This window comes from Balaenoptera physalus (assembly GCF_965194825.1).
Source record: "Balaenoptera physalus genome assembly, chromosome: 7".
Taxonomy (NCBI): Eukaryota; Metazoa; Chordata; class Mammalia; order Artiodactyla; family Balaenopteridae; genus Balaenoptera; species Balaenoptera physalus.
The window spans coordinates 11,636,975-11,657,835 of NC_138886.1; the positions used below are offsets into that span (position 1 = coordinate 11,636,975).

Here is a 20,861-nt window from a genome sequence, read left to right on the forward strand (position 1 = left end):
ATATCTGAAATATATAAAGAACTACTACAGTAAAAAAAAAAAAACAAAGCAGAAGACAAATCTATCAATAGAAACATTGGCAAAAAGCACAAATAGGCATTTCACAGAAGAAACACAAATGGCTAATAAATATATGGAAAGATGCTCAACCACATTAGTAATCACAGAAAAGCAAATTAAAACTACAGTAATTAAAACACTAGGTTTGCAAAAATTAGATGTCTGATAAAGCCAAGTGTTATATTGCAGATGTATTGGAGAATTTCATGTACTACTGTTTGAAGAGTATGTGGCACAGAACTATTTGCATATGCCCAACACTCAGCAGTTCCACTCCTGGGTGGAATTGTGTGTGTGTGTCTGTGTGTCTGTTTGTGTACCTACACATACCTACACGCTCTTTTTGGTCATGTATAGTGGGATACATGTGCAAGCATGTTCATAGCAGCATTGTTGTTTTGGGTTTTGTTTTTTAAACCTGGAAAGAGCCCACATGACCATCAACAGAGAACTCATAAATTGTTGCATAGTCATACAGTAGAATACTGTGTAAGTGAAGATGAACTACACTATCAGCATGGTGGGGTCTCTAATACAGAATTCTGAGTAAAAGAAACAAGCTACAGAAGAATATACAGTATGATTTCATTAATATAAAATTCAAGTAAGAAAAACTAAATGGTATATTATTTAGGGATACATACAAACCACGGAGGGGGGGAATGATTAACACAAAATTTAGGTAGTAGTTTCCTCAAAGGGAGTGAAAGGAGTATAGTTGGGAAGAGGCATACGTGGGACATCAGAAGTATTATTTTCTGTCTTGAGCGAGGTTAGGGATCAGCAAACTTTTCTGTAAAGGGTCCAATAGTAAATACAGTCATTATTGCAACTACTGGACTCTGACCTTGTAGTTTACAATCAGTAACTAGTGAGTGTGACTGTGTTCCAAGAAGCTTTATTTACAAAAATAGGAGGCACACCAGACTTAGCCTTCGGGCTGTAGTTGGCCAACCCTAAACTAGGTGCTGGGTTTTGGCATCTTAAGTTTTTCTCCTTTAAATGTCACTTACATGATCTACATACTTTTATATGTATATAGTTTTTAGAATTCTTGAAAAGTTAAAAAAGAAGATACCAAGCCCTTTTATCATGAAATTTTACAATACAGGGATAGAGACAAAGTAGTTCTTGTACAAAGGTTAAGAATCAAACTTGCACAAGATTTTGCCATGGCAATTGTAGAAACCAGAAGATAGTGAAGCAGTGTCTAAACTTCTAAGGGAAAATTATTTCTAACCTGAAATTCTATCCTTATCTAACGGAAGCGCTCAGGAGAGAGTGGCACCAGCCCCTACCACACCTGTCAACCTCCTGTCATCACTAGTCCTCCACTCACCTTCTCTGTTGTGGATGCACTGTCCATCCTTTCTAGGCCAGCCACTCCGCATGTCCACCTGACTTCATTCAACGAATATTTTTTGTGGCCCTTTCATAGGCACTGGTGATGCAACAGTGAACAAAATAGGCAAAAATCCCTGTCCTCACATGAAGCTTACATTCTAGTAGGGTAGATCTTCAATAAATGAGGTGAATTAAATATATGGTACAGTAGCTAGTTCTAAGTACAAGGAGTACAGTAAAGCAGAGGAGAGTGGATGGGGACTGGGGAGGCGGCAGGGATTGCAGTTTAGATAGATGGCCAACGAGTGCCTCATAGAGAAAGTAGCACTTCAGCGTCCTTCCTGTTACCTTACGGAAATTCCTCCAGCACTGAGCTCCTCTCTCCTGCATCATTATTTGTTCTTCTCTACTGGTACATTCTTAGGCGCTTGCTAACACGGTATAGTGTCTCCCAGACTTCAAAACAAAACATCCTTAACCACATTCCTTTTATCCCATTTGTTTTCTTCCTTTTAGAATAAAATTCCTCAAGAGAGTTATTTCTGTTTCCTGTCTAATTCCTCTCCTCTCATTCTCTCCTCTGTCTTGTGTTAGGAGTTAGCCCTCACCTCCACTGAAACGGCTTTTGTTCAGTCACCAATGACCTCATGTCAAATAAAACGAGTTGATATTAATACTTGCAAAACTCTTAGAACAGAGTCTGGCATAAGGTGTATGTGTATGTTTTTGATAAATTATTAACATCTGTAATGGGAAGTCAAATGTTAATGTTTAAAATTTTTTTTTTAATTTATTTATTTTATTTATTTTTGGCTGCACTGGGTCTTCATTGCTGCCTGCGGCTTTGTCTAGTTGCGGTGAGCGGGGGCTACTCTTCGTTGTGGTGCGTGGGGTTCTCATTGCGGTGGCTTCTCTTGTTGCGGAGCATGGGCTCTAGGCGCGTGGTCTTCAATAGTCGTGGCACACAGGCTTACTTGCTCCGCGGCATGTGGGATCTTCCCGGACCAGGGCCCGAACCCGTGTCCCCTGCATTGGCAGGCAGATTCTTAACCACTGCGCCGCCAGGGAAGCCCTAATGTTTAAAATTTTAAATCAAGAAATAGTTATTTAGAAATAAGGAGATAAATACTGTGTTGAATGGGATTACTTTGAATTAAGGGTAAGGAGTATCATGAGATGGACTGCTACTTGCCAGGGGTATAAGCCTTTAGCAGTTTTTGTTTTGTTTTTCAGACTATAAACACATTACTTTGACTCAAAAAAAATTTTTTTTAACAAACAATTGGTTCTTAACTGAGTTCTGAGTTTTACTAACTGATGGTAGAAATCTCTTTAGGGAAGGGGCGGGGCCTCCTTATACCTCACATGGGACCAGCAGCATCCTGATGAGTTACGTGCAGTTTCTCTGGGGATAAGTAGCTGAGCAGACATCAGTTTTGTCCAAGCCTCTGGACCCCTTCAATTTCAGAATTAAAAAGTTTTCTAATTGTTGTCTTTTACTTCCTTAATAGTGGCTTTTTATTATCTTCTCGATGAAGGAGAATGCAAAGGCTACTTTAGCCTGAAGTTTCTGATGACCCTCTCTTGACAGATCCAGATGTGGCCTGTCATACCTTGACAAACCAGATTTTTCTCAATTTTGTTTGATAAGATGTGGGCTTAATGCTTCTCAGAGCCATCAAGAATCTGAAAGATAAAAGCTGTTGAACACCCCAGAGTGCCGTCTTCCATAAAAATGACTGTGCGTCAATAGAGACAAACCCAGCCATGTTTAGTCCAGAGTCAGGTAATATTCATTTCAGGCTTTCTCGGTCAATAATGTTGTCATATTCTGTATAAGAAAAATGTTAAGTTTTTGTTCTTTTTGTGCAGTTAATGTATATTGATTGTTTTCCTTTATAAATGATAAATAGGGAAGGCTTAACTACATCTTGTTCTCTAATGTAAATACTTCAGTGAGATTTCTTCTAACACAAAGGCCCTATTTTTCTTACAGATTTTCATATCTGAGTTTAACTCATATTGCTTTTTTGATAACTCTTGTGGATAGCAAGTAGGTCTAAAATAAGACCTTTATAACGATAATATCATCTAATATCATCTAATTGCAACAGAAGTCCTATTATCCCATTTTACAGACTGGCCCATCCACTCAGAGAGATGGGTTAACTTGCCCAAGGTCACGTCTTAGTCATAGAAGAGACAGATATTGCAGGTGGGTTATTATGATGCAGTGTCAGGGGAAGGGAGCCTTCGGCTTCAGGAAAGGGAGAAACAACCAATAATTACACATACAGATGAGTCTTAGCCCCTTCAGAGTGCTTGCTGTGGGGACCAGGTTATGTTTATCGGGTGCCACCTCTCAAACGAACATCAGAATCCTTGTGTGGGAGCTGTCACAAGAACCAGAGACACATTGTTAAGAATATCTGTCACACTTGAGGGAATCTGAAAATTCTCATAAACAGCCAAAAAGATACTCTGAGTCAAAGCTGGTGGATAATGTGGCTGGTGGAGCTGGTAAGGCTGGTTTGGGTAAAAGGTACATCCTGATTGTATAGTATTTAGGGAAGCTTCTTATGTAGCCTGTAAATAGCTCCAAGACTACCAAAGGCGTACTGACAGCATCCGTAGATTAAGCATGTAGGACACCCTTCTTTAGATTTGCTCTATATTTTATATGGCAGGTCCCCAATTATCCCCCACACCCTTTAAAAATTCTCTTAAGTTAACCTTTTTGAGCCACCTACTATGTGCCAGTCACTGTGCCAATCTTTTTTTTTTTTTTTTCTCATTTGTTCTTGCAGGAACCCTAAGAACTAGTTGATTTTATTTTCCTTTTTCAGATGAGAATATTGGCACTTGCAAAGTTGTAGTGCCTTGCCTAAGATGAGCAGCAGAGATGGGATTAAAACCGCCTTCTCTTGGCTCCAAGCCAGCCCCCTTCTTACTATCTCATACTGCCCCCTTGGTAACTCACCGTTTGTCATGAGTTCCCTTTGACACTTGTACCCAGAGAAATATTTTTGGTATGATTCTGTTGACCATGGATCTGAAATCACAGAAAGAATTTCAGTCTGGATATTGCCTTGGAATGCACACCTAAGCTTTCCACTTCAGATTTAGTGAGCATTTTCTATGTGCCTGGCACCAGGGAAGCAGAAGGCCAATATGTGAATGTCTAACTGGCATACTGACCCTATTGGCCAAAGCCCCATTTCCACGAGTGCCGTTCAGATTCAGCCCACTCTGTCTGCATGTTGTTAGACTCTCCCAGCCCCACCTGCGCCGCTCCCCTGCTGTGAGCCCAGCCTTGGTGCGTCCCTGCGGCATGTCTCCCCCAACTCACTGTGGCTTCAGGTTTTGTGTACTGCAGTTCCTTTCAGCCCCCGTGTATCTTGGCCCTAATCGCTCCCTCTATGACATAGGGGTGCTGCAAGAAGTTGTGAAGACTAAGAATATCCAGTTAAATGATGACAAAAGCATATTTACTTTACAAAGGAATGTGTATTTGTTTTATTCAGCAGATGCTTTTTAAAACAAGTTCTTAGGAAGGAAGCACAGTTTAGTGGCAAGACTGTTACCTAATTAATTGAGCCTCCACACCTAATTATTTGTGTGGTACCCATAACTGTGAAAAGAATTACTACTTTTCTGATAGTACGTCATGTAAGGAAGGAAAAAACAAAAACAAAAAACCTAATATCTTCTCCCTGTCAGTGTCTTCCTGTTAGTCCCAGAGAATGTGGGCTTTGGGCAGGTCTTGGACATTGGTGACCTGGGGAGTGGTGGGTGATACTTCTGTCTCTCCCCCACCCCACCCCACCCACCGCGCCCTCAGGTCTGACCCTTAGTAGACACTTCAGTGTTGGCGTGAAGGGATGGGTAACTTACCAGCCTTGCTCCAGTCCTGTCCCATCCACTTCCACTGACAGCATCCACTATCTTATCACCACCTGGTCTTGTGACCTAAGAAGGGCCAGCTTGTGGACTAGGGAGTTTTTCAGATTTAGCTTCATCTTTACTTCTTTCCTGATGAATTCCACCTGGCCGTGACTACCCCAGCCTGTGTAGTGGGTTGGGTACCTAAATGATGTGTGTAAAGCTTTCCTAGCTCTTCTGGGCTAGAAGTAACTAATCCTGTTTGCTTATCTGCAGCCCTTGAAGCCTAGATGAGAGTGGCAGTTTAAGAAGGTTTGAAATACTGGACTAGAGCCAGGGCCTCTTTGCCTGCGCACTCCACTCTGCATGTTCCAGCCGTAGGAACAAACTGCATTATTTTGTTTCAAACTGTGCTCAAGGGAAGCCAAGACCTTGTAACTGGAAACTTACCAAACAGAGAATTCTAAGACTAAATTTAGTGTTCCATTTAAAAAATAAAATAAATCTAACATTTTGTCTGTTCATCTTTTATATGTTAAAAAAGAGAGAGATTAACCTAGTTCACACTAACAACCTAAGAAGAGTATTCAAAGAAGTGAGAAGAAAACTAATCCCTTTTGGTGAAGAGGGAAATCCTTAACAAAATGTAATGAAGTGGCATGAAATACAGACTCTGCAGCCAAACTTTCAAATAGCATAGCCTGTCTAATCTCCATCACATAAAATTTTATTGTGGCTCAGAGAATATTAAAAACTGTTAGAAATAGATGAAAGGAACTTCCATTGGCAGGAAATAGGAGTAGAGATTGGTATGTTTTATTTATGTGGTTTTTCTCTGGTTTTTAAATGTAAATACAATTAACTGCTTTCTGAACTATGTTCTCCATGTAATTACGTGTGAGTTCGTTTTCTCTTGTTCGTGTTGAACTATAACTAGAATGAAGAACCTTGATGTTATGGAGACTATATAAACTATGTAGTATATAGAGTAACAACTGTTTAATTTGCAATACTTTACAAATTGTTGTGACATCAACCAGCCATGGTCTCCCTACTAGTTCTTACCTTCCTCTCCTGCCTCTTGCGCAACACATTGAGCACATGTTTTGGACTAGCCAGAGGATTCAGATTGTTAGTGATTCCCAAATTCTGATCCATGGATTAGTTGTGTTAGAAATCACTGAGAGAATTTGTTAAAAATTCAAGTTCTTGGGCACCACCTCCAGACATTCTGATTCAAAAGATCTAACATGGGACCGTGGGATGTCTATTTTTTTAAGGTTCCCCAAATGATTGATACACAAGCAGATTCAGAACCAGTGAATAGACAGTTCTCTAAGACAGTATTTATTCTTTGATTATTTTGCATCATTAGAGTTCTTTTCATTTTGAGACTATGTAATAGAGGCTGATTAAGTTTGTTTAGAAAATATTTGTGAGTACAGATTAGCACTAAAAAATTCTTTGTTTCCATATTTCTCTTTGAGAGAGCTCTGATTTTGACATTGGCTAGTCTAGAACAGGACAGAGCTAAGTATAATCTATTTAAGGTCTCAGTAATGTTGGGTGCTGATGTAGTCCACCAGTGTAATTTTAGATACATGTGTATAAATAGATCTAGAGAGGTGATGTTTCTTTTTAGCCATTGCATTGAGAACACTGGCAGGGTATCTTGTTTATTATTTTAGTAGTATGGTCAATTTGTGAAACAAATGATATGTTCTTTAGATTGTAAGACTGATAGCTTTTTTATATGACTCTTATGAATCAAATCTCTACTAAAAAAACACTAACAGGTAATATTCAAGTCACTGACATCTTAATATACTTGCAAAAGCCCTAAATGGCACTCACATTGGCAGGCATCTGTGTGGATTTCGTTAAAGAAATTGGAGCACCTACTATGTGCTGAGTCAGTGAGAACAAGAATTCAGAATTTCCTATGGCTTCTGCAAGCTGAAAGTGTGGTCACTGGTGAGCAAGTGTCGTGTGATGTGAGGTTAGACTAGGTAGTTAGGGGCTAGTATAGACCTTGTAAAAGTTCACATTTTTTCTCTTCTGCTATCTCGATATCTATGTGTTCTCCCAGCTAGATGATTCAGACAGGCCTGTTTCTGCTGTCTTTTCCCAAGAAAAAGGACAGCAGGGCTGAAGGAGAGAGCACCAGACTTCAAGTCAGGATGGTTTTGTTCAGTTTCTACCTGTGTAACTGAATCCTCCCAGCCATGTCACCTTGGGCAGTTTACTTAATCCTTCTGAGTCTCTCTGTTCTCTTCTGTAAAAAGAGGGTAGTAGTAATACCCCCCTCAGCGTTGTTGAAAGGATTCAGTGGTCATAGATATGAAAGCAGGTAGCCCATTGCTGGGCACGTACTACTCATTTAGTAAATGTTGACTCTGAATCCTACCTTTTCAGGGCAATGAGGTCTGATTTGACTTTCAGAAGCAAAGAAGGCAATAGAGATCCTGGAAGAGCTCTTAAGATTTAATTAGTACAACTGGTGAGAGTGGATGGTGAATGAATCCAAGCAACAGAGAATAGTCATGGCAACTCGTATGAGATTTTCCATATCCACCCACTTCTCACTAGTCACATAGTCATTGACTAAATTGTCATTTCTTGTTCAAGTCTCCAGTCATCACTATGTAGAGCTGGAGTGGCCTAAGAAGCTGCTGTGTTCACTTGACCTAGCATTACCACCTGACCAGCCTCCCAGGGAGGAAGACTAACCGCTTCCTGTCTTCATCTTTCCAGGCTCTGCTCTCCTGCCTCTCTCTCTGGGAAGCAGGCCTGATTCTTGCCCCAGGCAGAATTAACGATTCCTTCTTTATATGCTAGCACACTTGAACCTCTGTTACAGCACCTCTTTCATAATGCATTTGTGTTGAAGTTGATTGTTTGCATTTTGATCTTTTTCTATTTTAAATTGCTTGAGGGCGTGGCATGTACACATAGTGGATACTCAGTAATTGTCGGATTAATACAGATCATAGCACTGAGGCAGTTTCCTATGAGCTAAGAGCACGAACTCCAGAGCTAGACTCCCTAGGTTTATAGCCTACTTCTGCCACTACTGTGACCTTACACGAGGTCCTTAACATCTAGGAATCTTAGTTTCCTCATCTGTAAATGGGAACAATAATGCTACCTACCTTTATAGGGTTGCTGTGAAGATTAAGTGAGTTAAATAGTACATGTAAAGCACTTAGAACAGTGCTTGGCAGATAGTAAATGCTGAGTAAGTGACCGTGGTGGTGTCTGTTTATAGCTTCAATCTTTCTGAATTTACTGTCACTTTCTGAGGTTGGATTTGTCTGACAGAACTATGCAGGGGAAATTTTTTTTTTCCCCTATGCCTTCAAATCTAGTAACTCCTACCACCTGAAGGTTTCTTAGTTTCTTTTTCACGTGTGGATGCCTGATAGATAGGTTCTCACGATTCTATGTTCAGTTATGCTTTCTTTCTTTTAAAAAATGAGATTCTTTATTAAAGCAATATATAAATTAGCTAAACATAAATTATGATCTTAGAAATATTTTCAAAGAAATGTAAATATCCACTTATACTAGACTTGGGGACGAAAATAGATTTCTTCTTGAGTGCCAACTTGGATCCACTGCCAATGGTTGAACATTCAGAGGGATCTGCAGGCCATGTCCTCACTCCACAGTCAGTTAGAGTATCTGTCATAGGCACAGAATAGAGAAGTAGCTGTCCATGTATTTAAATGAATTGTTATCAGTCCCAATGTAATTTTACCTTTTTCTTTTTCATCTTAAAAAAAAAGTCTGCAGTTTCCTCACGTATGGTGCTATAGGCTTATTTACACTGTAGTTTACAATACCATGGTATCTGCCTCTGCTTTGGTAGCTAAAGCTTTTCTCTGGCAGTTTTATCTGCTTTGATGTTTTGAAGTGTCAGATCTTGGCATGAAACTTGTTGCCCTTGTTAATAACTTACTCTGATTACTCTAGTTAGTAGGTAGCTTTAAGAAAAAAGAAGAGAAGGCGGAAAGAGAAGTGATTGAGTAGGCAGGTGATTGCCTGGAAAAGCTTCCTTCTTGCCTGGATGACCTTTCTCTTAGTGTAGGGCACTCGACTTGACTCCATGTTGCTGTGTTGGTTTTTGTGGGAATTTTTTCCTTCCCTTTCCCCAGAGAATAGTGGAGAAGCAAGAGGTATGATGAGTTCCACCCAACTGAATGAAAAACTACTTGAAGACAGATTGCCCTTCCCACCCTACAAAAAATAAATACAGAAGCATTACATTTCAACTTCTCAAAAAAGCAGGACATTCCTTCTTTCTACTCACATGTCCAGCATCTGTCTAGAATAGCTGAAGGCCTTTGATTTCTGAGGCTTTCTAATTTCTCTTCTGCTAAAGCATCGTTGATAGTTTCTTAAAAAGCCAACTCTCCCCTCACTAACTATAGTAAACACAATTTGAACCATTTATAATTAAAGGTTTTTCTCATACTCTTCGAAGGGTTGAGTACATTAACTTTCAGAGTCCCTGAAGGTTTTACTTAAAACTTTTTGCTGATCTTATAGTGGGTTTTACATGTACGAATAAATAAAAATCAAAACACTGTTTGAATCACATTGTCTGAATCATGGCACCATTTATTTCCTTATGACCACAAGGGTGGTTTATAATTAAATAGAAGAATCTAGTTCTCAAATTGAGAAAGCTAACAACTTCTCGAAGACACATACGGTTTTCTACAATTGTTCTACATAGGATTATTTTTGGTTGAAATGGGTAGACTGAAAAGTGACCTGTCTTTAAGGTTAATAATGTGGTACTCTTTCTATATTCTTTGTTTTATCAGTTTCCTGATGTTTGTGTTCAGAGGAGAAATCCAAATGGCTCTAACCCTGTGATGAAGCAGGTGTCAATTTAATCTTTTAACATTCTGAGTTCTTGGATGTGAATAGTGACTCTGACCTCTGATTTTTTTTTTTTTTTCCTCTTTCAACTTTTGGAACTTGGAATCTCATACCTCTTCGGAATTTACAGCTTCTAGTTGTGATCTATTAAGCAATTGCAATTTGTTAAATGTCTGATAATCTTGTCCACCATTCCTCATGATGTTAAGCTGGAGACATTCTAGCATTCCCCAAACACTCAGCACCTGCTCTGTGTCAAGCATAGTTAGAGATAAGGAGAGAATCAAATGTGGTCTCTGTCCTTGTGGAGCTCACATCTTTAGTCTCATGCCCCTGGTCTCCTGAGATTATCTACCTCTGAGATCTTTTGAGTGTCAGGGGCCACGCATGGAGGAAGGCTGTGCTCTCCACAGTCAGGTGATGGAGATGGGGTGGCTGAAAGGTGGTGGTTCCTGGATAGCGCATGAATTTCAGGTGCGCCCCTGTGACTGCAGAGATGAGAAAGCAAGACCAACTTTGAGACTGAGTCTGTTGTACTTATGCTTAGTCAAGTATGGCTGAGGAAGGGAGCTGGGGCAGGGGAGGAGAATTCTTTACATCAAAGGATGGCAATTGCTCTAGATCAAAGTTGTCAAAGCTGGAAGGGGGTGGGGGACGGGGATCATGTAGTCCAGCCTCTTGTTTTCCATACTGAGACCCAGGAGAGGAAGTGACCTGCTCAGATCAAAAAGAGATTTAGTGGAAACTCCATGAAAGTATGTGAAAAGGAACATGACAGAAAGCCAGACTTTCCAGTAGGTGTGCCCACATTGGAATCTAAACCTTTCCTTTTAACACTCCTTGTCTTCATTGTCTAGAACTTCCTATGGATTAAAGATACTATACCACCTTACTTAAATGTAACTAATCCTCAGGAAGTGATCAGCTCTGTGTTTGTTTTTAAAATGATTATTTTTTGTTAATTGGCATTTTGCTTTAGATGTTTGGTCGTCTAATAGCAAGGCAAATTCTACATAATTTTCTACATAATTTGGCCATGCCAACAGGGACAATATTTCACCTAGCTCAGAATCCTGAGCATAATGTATTGGCACAGCATAGGCACTCAACACAATAGTTAACTTATGCATTGTGGAGATGGCCATTATAGTCTGACAGACCTGGATACGAGTCCCAGTTCTGTCACTTACTAGCTGTGTGGCCTTGGGCAAGTTATTTCACCTCTGAAACTGTTTCCTTATCTGTGAAATGTGGTGTTGAGTGTATATGTGTGTACACACACACACACACACACCTACCTCTAAAATAGTACTTTGCAAGACCCTAAACCCCCAGCATGGTGCGTGGCACATACACTGTTGAAATTCCTTTTTTTTTTTTTTTTTTTTCCCATGTTAAATTGCAGAGTTACTCTTAGGAATCAGCTGAATTGGTATCTAAGATTGTGACAGTCTGGGCATTATCCCTAAGTAATACCTCAAACTGAAAAAAAAAAAAAATGTGTCTTTGTGATTTTTCAAACCCTATGGCTCTCCATTCATGTCCTACCTCCACTGCCTTCTCCTTTCTCTCCCTTTGCCTCAAAGGAAACTATGGAGCCATATAGAAAGCTCCAAAATCAGACTGACCTTATGTACCTTTAATTGAGGACAGAATTTGCTAAAAGTGAGTCCAAAAACCCACCAGTGGTTTACTTTACAATTTGTGTCCTGGCTAGACTGGCTGTTGGCTGTGTAATTTGTCTAGTTTTGTCTGGAGTCTTAGACCATTCAGCTGCTTCAGGGCAAAATCTTTTGGGGTGTCATTAAATGGGATTGATAATTGGCTTCTGATGAATATTCATTGTGACTAATGACTTTGGGCAAATTTTACACATACTATCTTTCTATTCTCCCACTGAGTGAGATTTTGATAGAATCATTTTCCTCAACTTGCACTTCAATTAAATATTCACAATACCCCTTTGTTGACTACAATCCAAATTGTATACTTTCATTACTTTTAAATTTTGTATTCTGTAAGGAATGAGCATAGGCCTTTAGGACCCTTCTTTTTTCTAATGGGGTTGGTTTTAGAGTTTTGTTTTGTTTTTTTTAAGTAAGTGGCTAATGATAATTTATGGGATGTATGTTATTTCTGATTAAGCATAGATATGTCATAACACTTTTCTGTGGTCCACTTAGCCACTATTTCTAAGAAATGATGCACATTGTTTGTGCCATTTAGTATTTTGGAAAAGAGCCAAACAGCTCCTTGTTTGTTTTCTTAATCAAATGGGTAAAAGCATTTTACTTCAATTGCAGAGATTTGGCCCTCAGAAAACCCCACAATGGAAATGATGATCAGACATCTTAAAAGTTTGATTTTTATGAGGGATAAGTAATTTAAAACCTTGTCATTTATCTTGCTAGGTTTTTTTTTGAGGCTAAGGAGACATGAAAAGAACATTGTCTGAAGATAAGATCTCTGCCACTGTGTCGCTTGAAATAGGATTTTGACTCAAACCGATTTAAGCTAAAAAGAGGCAGGTATTCAAGTTCTGTCTCAACCAGGAACATTCTATTGAATGACTTTTTCAAAGAGAATTACCAATGAATACATGTGATGATGATACCTTACATTTGTATGGCACCATATAGATTTTTAAGTGCTTTTATTTATTTATTTGTTGTGTTGTAGAGTTACAGAGTAGGCATATTATTGAATAAATGGATGGATGAATCCATTGACTTGATTTTCCAGAAATGGCATATTTGTATGTCTAAGCTTGCTGCTATTGTGTTGGAATTTGAGTCATATGTATATATACCCTACTTTGTGAGACTCATGAAAATGTTGGTCCAGTACTATGAAAAGCCAAGCCACTAACTATCTTTATATTGTGAATATATTCTAAGTGTGAATTGTTTTTTATTTATTCAAGAAACATTGCATTATCTAGCACATATACATACATGCATATGTATATATACATTGTGCCACTGAGCAAAAGAGAGACAGGGTCTTTCTGTACTTTACAGTGAGAGGACAAACATACAGTCATAGTCCCATTAATAATGGGGGCACATGCCCAGTGGAGCCATGCAAGGCTTTGCAGAGAAAGGTAGTGCACAGAGACCCGGGGCAGGAGGAGTTCGCTAGGGGCGCAGATCTGGGCCAGTGGGAATACAGAAGGGAGGAAAAGGAGTACATAACTACTCCTAAATCTGCAAATGATTTATTCCAAGGATAAACTTGGAGGAAGTAGTAGAGATTGTGGCTGGAGATGCTTCTCTACAGGTAGACAGGGAGCTGGTGAAGACATGAAGACATGCCTGTTCCAGGTGTGCCCCCAAGTACATTTCCGAGCAGGATGTTACATGACTGGACCTGCACTTTAGTAAGAGTACTTTGGCCGTTGGTTAATGGATGGGGAGGAAGAGCTGGGGCCAAAGGCCGGTGTAACCCTCCAGCCTGACTTGAGGGTGGAGTTGGAGTAGCTGGTTCATTTTCCATTCACTCAATACCAGCAAAGATGTTTTGTCTCTTCTAAGCCCAAAGAGATTAGTCATGTATACTATAACAGACAGCCTCCGTTACGCTGTAACCTACCGAAATGGATTGAGAAAAAATGGATTAAACCTACAAGCCTTGGCAGAGTCACTGGGAACTGCTCTTGCGAGCTTGTTGGAAAAGCTCCTGTTCGTGGCATGTACCTGATTTAAAGAACAGGGTCTGGAGGGAAAAGGAGGGGGAAAATTAGGCCCTGGATTTAATACACAGCTCTCACAACTGTGAACCATCAGCAGAATATCCAATTTAAAGCTGTTCATGTTACACTAACCTCTGGGATTCTTTTAACTGGGCCTTGGCGCGTCACTCTTTTGCCACGTAAATGTCCTTCTGTCAGCAAAGGCCAGTTAACAGCTTCCAAAAGAAGCAAAGTCCTCAGGGGAACAGGCTTCCCAGAAACCAAAGAAACATTAAAGAAAAAAGGCAGAAAGAAACATGTGTTGTTGACTTTTGTCACTTCATAGTCCTATCTCCAAAGGTGTTGGGTTTTTTCCTTCTTTCACTATATTGAGTTTTGTAGCAATTTTATTCCATTGTATCTTTGTTTCCTAATTTTTCTGTTATATCAAATACTGATTGTATGATGTGTCTAGCTTTTAAGAAAAAAAAGAAATATGAAATAGGAACAAGTCAAAAGAGGAGGGAGTCGAAGGATTAGTCAGTAAACAGTGCTGGAGCAATTGATTAGCTGTGTGGAGAAAATAAATTCTCACCTCAGTCCTCAAACCTAAATTAATTCCAGCTGGATTAAAGAGTTAAATGCTGCGGAAAAATTTGCAGGACTTTCTTAGTATAAAAGCAGTGGAAACCATCATGAAGGAAAATATTTGCCCATGTAATTATTTAAGGCTTCTCTTTACCCAAAAATTCAAAGAAAATTAAATAAGGATAAGTTATTTTCAAAAACATTGCAAAGGATTACTATCCTTTGCATATCCGGTATTTGCTTTTAAATCAATTTAAAAATGCTAATTCTCATTAGAAAAAGTGGACTAAGAATATGAACAGACCATTTACTTAAGAAATATAGTTTAGAACATATAACAAGATGTTCAGCTTCAGTCATGATCAGAGAAATAAAAATAAAATGAAGATAGGTACAGTGAGATACAGGGAGGCCAGCATTCCAGTACATGGGTGGGGGAGTAGAAAGAGCCTCAGTCCTTCATCTATTTATTATATTAATACATTTATTATATTTATTAAGTGCCTTAAAGTATTTATAACCTTTGTCTTTAAATTCTGCATCTAGGAACCATATATAAAAATTATTGACCTGATCCGATTATATGAATTAATGATGGAAGAGTGGTTAAATATAGTATGGGAAATTCATTGAGTGGCATGAAAAGATGTTTTCTAAGAATGTTTAAAGATATGGGGAAAATGGCAGCAAATAATGTTAACTTAAGGGCAAATCAACACTGTATTTACAGTAATCCTGATTTTTATTAGAAAAATCCATACGCATGTAATACCCCAAAATGTTAAATAATATTTTCAGATGGTGAAGACTTTCCTTTTTTTTCTTATAGGGAGCATTTTCTTTTTTTTTTTTTTTTTTTTTAATTTTATTTATTTATTTTATTTATGGCTGTGTTGGGTCTTCACTTCTGTGCGAGGGCTTTCTCTAGTTGTGGCAAGGGGGGGCCACTCTTCATCGCGGTGCGCGGGCCTCTCACTATCGCGGCCTCTTTTGTTGTGGAGCACAGGCTCCAGACACGCAGGCTCAGTAATTGTAGCTCACGGGCCCAGTTGCTCCGCGGCATGTGGGATCTTCCCAGACCAGGGCTCGAACCCATGTCCCCTGCATTGGCAGGCAGATTCTCAACCACTGCGCCACCAGAGAAGCCCGAAGACTTTCCTTTTATCCCTTTCTCCATTTTCTAGATTTTTCTACCGTCATTGTGAATTAGCTTCATAATCATGAAAAAAATACATTTTTTGGAAAAGGAAGCTCTTATTAAATCTGAATTAAGGTTATTGAGTTAACTTATAATTTTAAATATGTTGATAAGTATATATTTAGTTTTATTGCTGAACTCAAATGACAGTGTCTCCTGACTTTAATTGTTTAGCTCTGAATCTCTAATTTGCTTCCGTTGCAGTTGACTGCCTGCATCCACGGGTCTGCTGCGATGCTGTACCCCATGTTCTGGCAGCACGTGTACATCCCCGTCCTGCCTCCACATCTGCTGGACTACTGCTGGTAAGGCCACTGCTTACCCTGTCCTCTGCTTTTCCTTCTCCAGAGAATGACCAGGCAAGTTAGGTCTATAACTTGTAATGCAGTTGGTGACTCTAAATTAAAAATACTAACTTCAAAGTGATCTGAATTTTAGATCACCTGATTGCATGGCCTGTTTGTTTCCAAACAGCTTTTCATATGTGTCATGGCATTCTTAAGAGTTCAAGTGGGTAGATAATACCTTCTGCGTTCCTCAGTGTAGGGAAACCAAAACACCAAGTAGTTGTGTGATTTTTTTTTTTTCCTAAGACACAATGGAAACTGGTGTCAAGAACAATTGAGATCCCCAAGGTCTTCAAGTTTCAGCCGTGCCCTGGCACGTTTTGTAAGACTTGCCCTCAGCTGTGGTTTGGGAGCACAAACCAGCCTTCAAAACTCTCTGAAGTCTTTTGAGGGGAATTTCACTCTTCAGTGAAATGTGTTTTAGTGGAAGGAAGGAGGGAAGGAAGAGAGGGGAAGAGGGAGGGAGGGAGGCTGACTTGCTTTAGAGTCAGCTAACCACTTGGGCAAGTCACTTGGCTAAAAGCTTTGTTTTCTCATCTGCAAAATAAAGTTGTTCTATACATAATTATGTAAAGATGGAATGAAATAACATGAAAAGATACCATGTAGAAAAGCTGGCTCATAGTAGATGCTCAGTAAATGTTTCTGCAGAAGCATCATCTTCATCACTATCTGTCTCCAATAGATTAACAAAAAAGACTGTGTGATCTAATGTCCTTATAAATGATTTCTTTCTCCAGTGTATTATGATTAAAGACATTATCTCCATACAGCTCAAGTCAGCAGAAGTTGATAAGGGAGTGATACACATGTATAGAAAAGGCTCTGCACTGTCTGCCAGAAATTGAGAGCTTCAGGAGAAAGGGCCCCATTTGAGGGGTCACAGCCCTGTCACTTAAGGACAGATGATTCAGGACATTTACCATTGGTTCAGAGAGATTGAGTCCAGGTCAGTCATAATTTTTGCCGGTATCTCCAGCCCGTTTTGCAGTCCTCTCAGTGAAAAGGTTCACCCAGGTAGCCAAATTATCCTGGGAATTTAAAGGTATTCAGGAGTCCTTCTCATGTTATGTGTTGGGCTCATCCTCATCCCAAGAAGCCATGGGTTCAGCAAAGATGTAGCTCAGGGCCGTGAAGTGAAGATCAGCGGCCCTCTCTAGTGCATAGCGCTAAGTGAATTGGCTCATTTCTCTCTTTAGTGTGTATCTTTCTTATCAAGGTGGATCTCTTTATCCATGCCTTTCTCCTACCTCTCATGAGATTAAGGGGCAATTTCTCTGCATAGATTTGTTGCTTCTTTTGAGCTTCTGAACCCACTCTATTGGTTTTTTCTGCTGTCACGTATCTCAAGGGAAAGGACCGTGTTCTCTATCCAGTTCGCTGTTTGAATGAAAGATTGGGGGGCTGGGCAGAGGCAGACACAGCCGCCAGAGAGGAGGAAAGAGGCAAGGGGAGAGAAAGAACAAGCACACCCAAGGAAGCTGGAAGGGAGATAGAAAGAAAAGGTGGGAAAGGGGACATATGTCCCCTAAGACAGACTCACACAGTGACACCCAGTCCCCTTAAGCACAGAGGATCTGCTGACACAGTGCCCCGGCCCTGACATACAGCACCCTTCACAGGCACGCACCGCTCCCCCCCAGTACATGGCCCCATACTCACACACACAGACAGAGGTCCCTTCCCTACAGACATGTGCCTCAGGGTCCCCCACACACCTCACCCCAGACGTGTGCTCTACAGGGAAACCTTAGAGTTCTCCCTGGAAGAAACTCACCTGTGTGTCTCGATGCTTCAGGTAGGAACACCCAGGGGCTTTTGTGTGCAGGGATTGGTGGAGCTGAGAAAGTCATTGGAGTCCCTCTGCCTCCCTAATGGTACAGTTTTCACTTTCCATTATTTGGAAAGTTTCAGTTGCCAAATTGTTAGCTAGTTGAAAACCAGCAGCTTAGAGCCCCAAAACTATGGAGAAGAAAATGCTCTGTCAGTAACATCAGTGATAACAATAGTTGCCACTGCTGAATCTCTCCTTTGGCCCCCACTCGTTGGACCATCTCCTTACATCTGTGATCTCATTTAATTCTTCCAGCAACCCTGTAAGGCAGGTATTATTAGCTCCATTTCATAGGTCAGTAAACCGAGGCCCCTAGAGGCTTAATAACTTACCCTAAAATAGATGTTAAATATGTATAATTCCATTTTTACAAAAACAAATGAAAATTATGTGTATATATAACACAAAAATTAGATACACACACACACACACACACACATACATACATACATACGTATAGAGAGGCAGAAATCTGAAAGGAAATACACCAAAATGTTAACAGTGATTTGTGTTGGGGAGGAGGGGAGGAATTCCGCATGATCTTTATTTTCCATGCTTTCAAATATTTCTATCGACACAATGAAAAAGTATAGTTTTTTTATAATTGGAAAGTTTCATTTAAGAAAAAAATCAATGTTTATTCTGGCCAGTTGTTCTTTCCAGCTGCCATCTCAGGTCGCAGCCCTCCTTTCTTGTTTGCTTAGAGGATTTATTAGCTGTTTCACTCTTTCCCGTGGAAGCTGACCCGAGATCCTCTTTTCAACTTCCTCTCAAACTCTAACCCTTTCAAGAACTGTCACCAGCCTGACCGAGAGCAACGGTGCTGACAGCTCTAACCGAGAAGGGGAGACTTGGCAAGGACGGCTGCGAAGCCCTTGTCACCCCAAACTTTCACTTGGGAAACTCAGAGTTAAGGCTGGTAATTTTTGGAGCCTGAGTGGGTTTTGTGATTAGGCTCCATATTGGAAGTTTCTGTTTGTGTGATAGCAGTCTCTCTCCTGATCTCTTGTTTTCATGAAAGGACTTTTTGACATCTGACCTAAGGATGATTACAGGCCTGTGGAGATTGGTATCTGTTTACTAACTGCAAGATATAGGAATGATGAAATAAAAGACCCCAAGAGAAAAAACAGATCCTCTATTCAAGGCTTGATTTGATCACCTTCAGCCTGCTACCACTGCTTTGGTCAGAAACTACAAATGTCATGAAATTTGAGTCAATGCTAATACCTTTATTCTATTGTGCTCGGTGACTTTCACCACCGTAGAGTTTAATCTTTGGTGGTAAGAGCCAGCAAGGATAACTAGCATTTTAAATAATGTGCTAGGAGCCTGAAACATGTAGATTTGAAGGAGGTTTGTTCCTCTGCAGATGATTTAAATGTTAAGTACGTCCCCATGCAGGGGATACACGAAATGGAATCTGAAAACTATTATCTCCTGTAGAAATGAACTCTCAATTTACTCACTGCACAGGAAGGGCAGATTCTAGTCATTTTCACTGCCAGCAGGTGCCCTTTCTATGCATAATAGACTTCGCAAGTGTAATTAACACATGAAGACCACTGCTGCCAGTTTTTCTTCAGGTACATGCTGCTAGGAGTTTTCAGGACAACAGTGTAGGTTGTAAGAGCTTTCTACATTGCAGTTGAAGATGAGGTGTTCATTGACTTTTGGACAAAGACATGCTAAATGGGGCTGAGCCTAGACCCTACTATGGGTGTCATAGGTCACGGTCCTCGGACCCAGAGACCCCGAGAGCTGTAATGTGGCCTTTGGTAGAACAGAAGTCAATGTAGCAAAGCTCTGGGATGCAGTGAATAAATGGAAAGTATGATGCTGAAACCCTGCAATTATGTGGAAGACTAATTGCACATTCACAAATACAACAACCAGTTATTTAAGTTAACTTTAATTAGAGCTATAATCACAGATTTTAATTATCTGAATAAATCCATTAAATACAAATAGTCTGCCCTAAATATTTCCCAAATTAATTTTTTTTCATGTTCCTTCCCATTTTTGGGGAGAGTGGTCAAGAAAGTGCCTGGGCTTTGTATTCAGACACACCCAAGTTCAAATCTGTTTCATCTCTTATTAGCTGTGTAACCATTAAAAGTCTGTTTTACCTCTCTGATCTGCCATTTCGTTTTCTGTGAAATGGGTTCGATTTACCTGCTTTGAAGAGTGGCTTTAGGAATTAGAGATACTGATCATCAAGTGGCACATAGGGGCCATTTAATAAATGGTGGTTGCTCTTATGGTTATTATAAACATGGGGCATGGATTTTGGTTTCCAGAAGGTCTAACTCACATCAATCGTTCTTCTTGCTTCTGCTGCCTTGTGAACTCAAGGGAAAACTTTATAATTCATCTTCTCTTTTTACCCATCAGATTGTTTTTATTTTGATTTTTTTTTTTATTTAACTTGGGTTATTGTGTGGTTGTTTTCATTTGCAGCTGTGGCATAAGAATGAAAAGAAAAGAAACAAAAGCAGATGGCAGAGAAAACGAAAGGAGTAAGACATTTCCAGCCCTTATGAATATTTAAAAACATGTGCTGCTGGTTCCTTTCTACTGAGATCTGTGCCATTCTCTTGATTTTGAAAGTGAAAATGAGAATGTTCCCTACCTTGGCTGATGGCAGCCCTGACCTTGGCCAGTGTTGGAAGAGCTTTCCCATTTCTGGGACAAAAGGATTAACTTGCTGATGAAAATCAGTGTTCCCTTTCATAATAATAATCACCATCTATCGAGTACAGCCTGCAAGTCAAGCTCTTTGTAAACATTATTGCAAATCTTTAAAATCAAACTGTAAGGTAAACACTAGCTCCATTGTATAGGTTAGAAAATTGAAGCTCAGAGGGGTTTAGTGACTTACCCACCATGACACAACTAAGAAATGGTAGAGCCTGCACTTGAAATCCAAAGCCATCTCATATTAAAGCATTCCTTAGTAATATCCTTTAAAGAATTATGGAATAAGTTGTACCTATCACCAAGATTTTGTGAAAAAAATCCTTTACATAGGCTTTTTGATGACTTGCT

The 20,861-nt window shown here is 39.8% G+C and overlaps 1 protein-coding gene across 11 annotated transcripts in view; it reads left to right on the plus strand.

Annotated features, from left to right (window-relative positions):
* DENND1A (DENN domain containing 1A) overlaps nt 1–20,861 on the plus strand; it is a 533,368-nt gene that overhangs the window by 296,968 nt on the left and 215,539 nt on the right. For all 11 annotated transcript variants that reach the window (XM_082467741.1, XM_082467740.1, XM_082467739.1 and 8 more), the window contains one exon: nt 15,837–15,937. In XM_082467741.1, the coding sequence (XP_082323867.1) occupies nt 15,837–15,937 (101 nt within the window). The remainder of the gene's footprint in view (nt 1–15,836; nt 15,938–20,861) is intronic.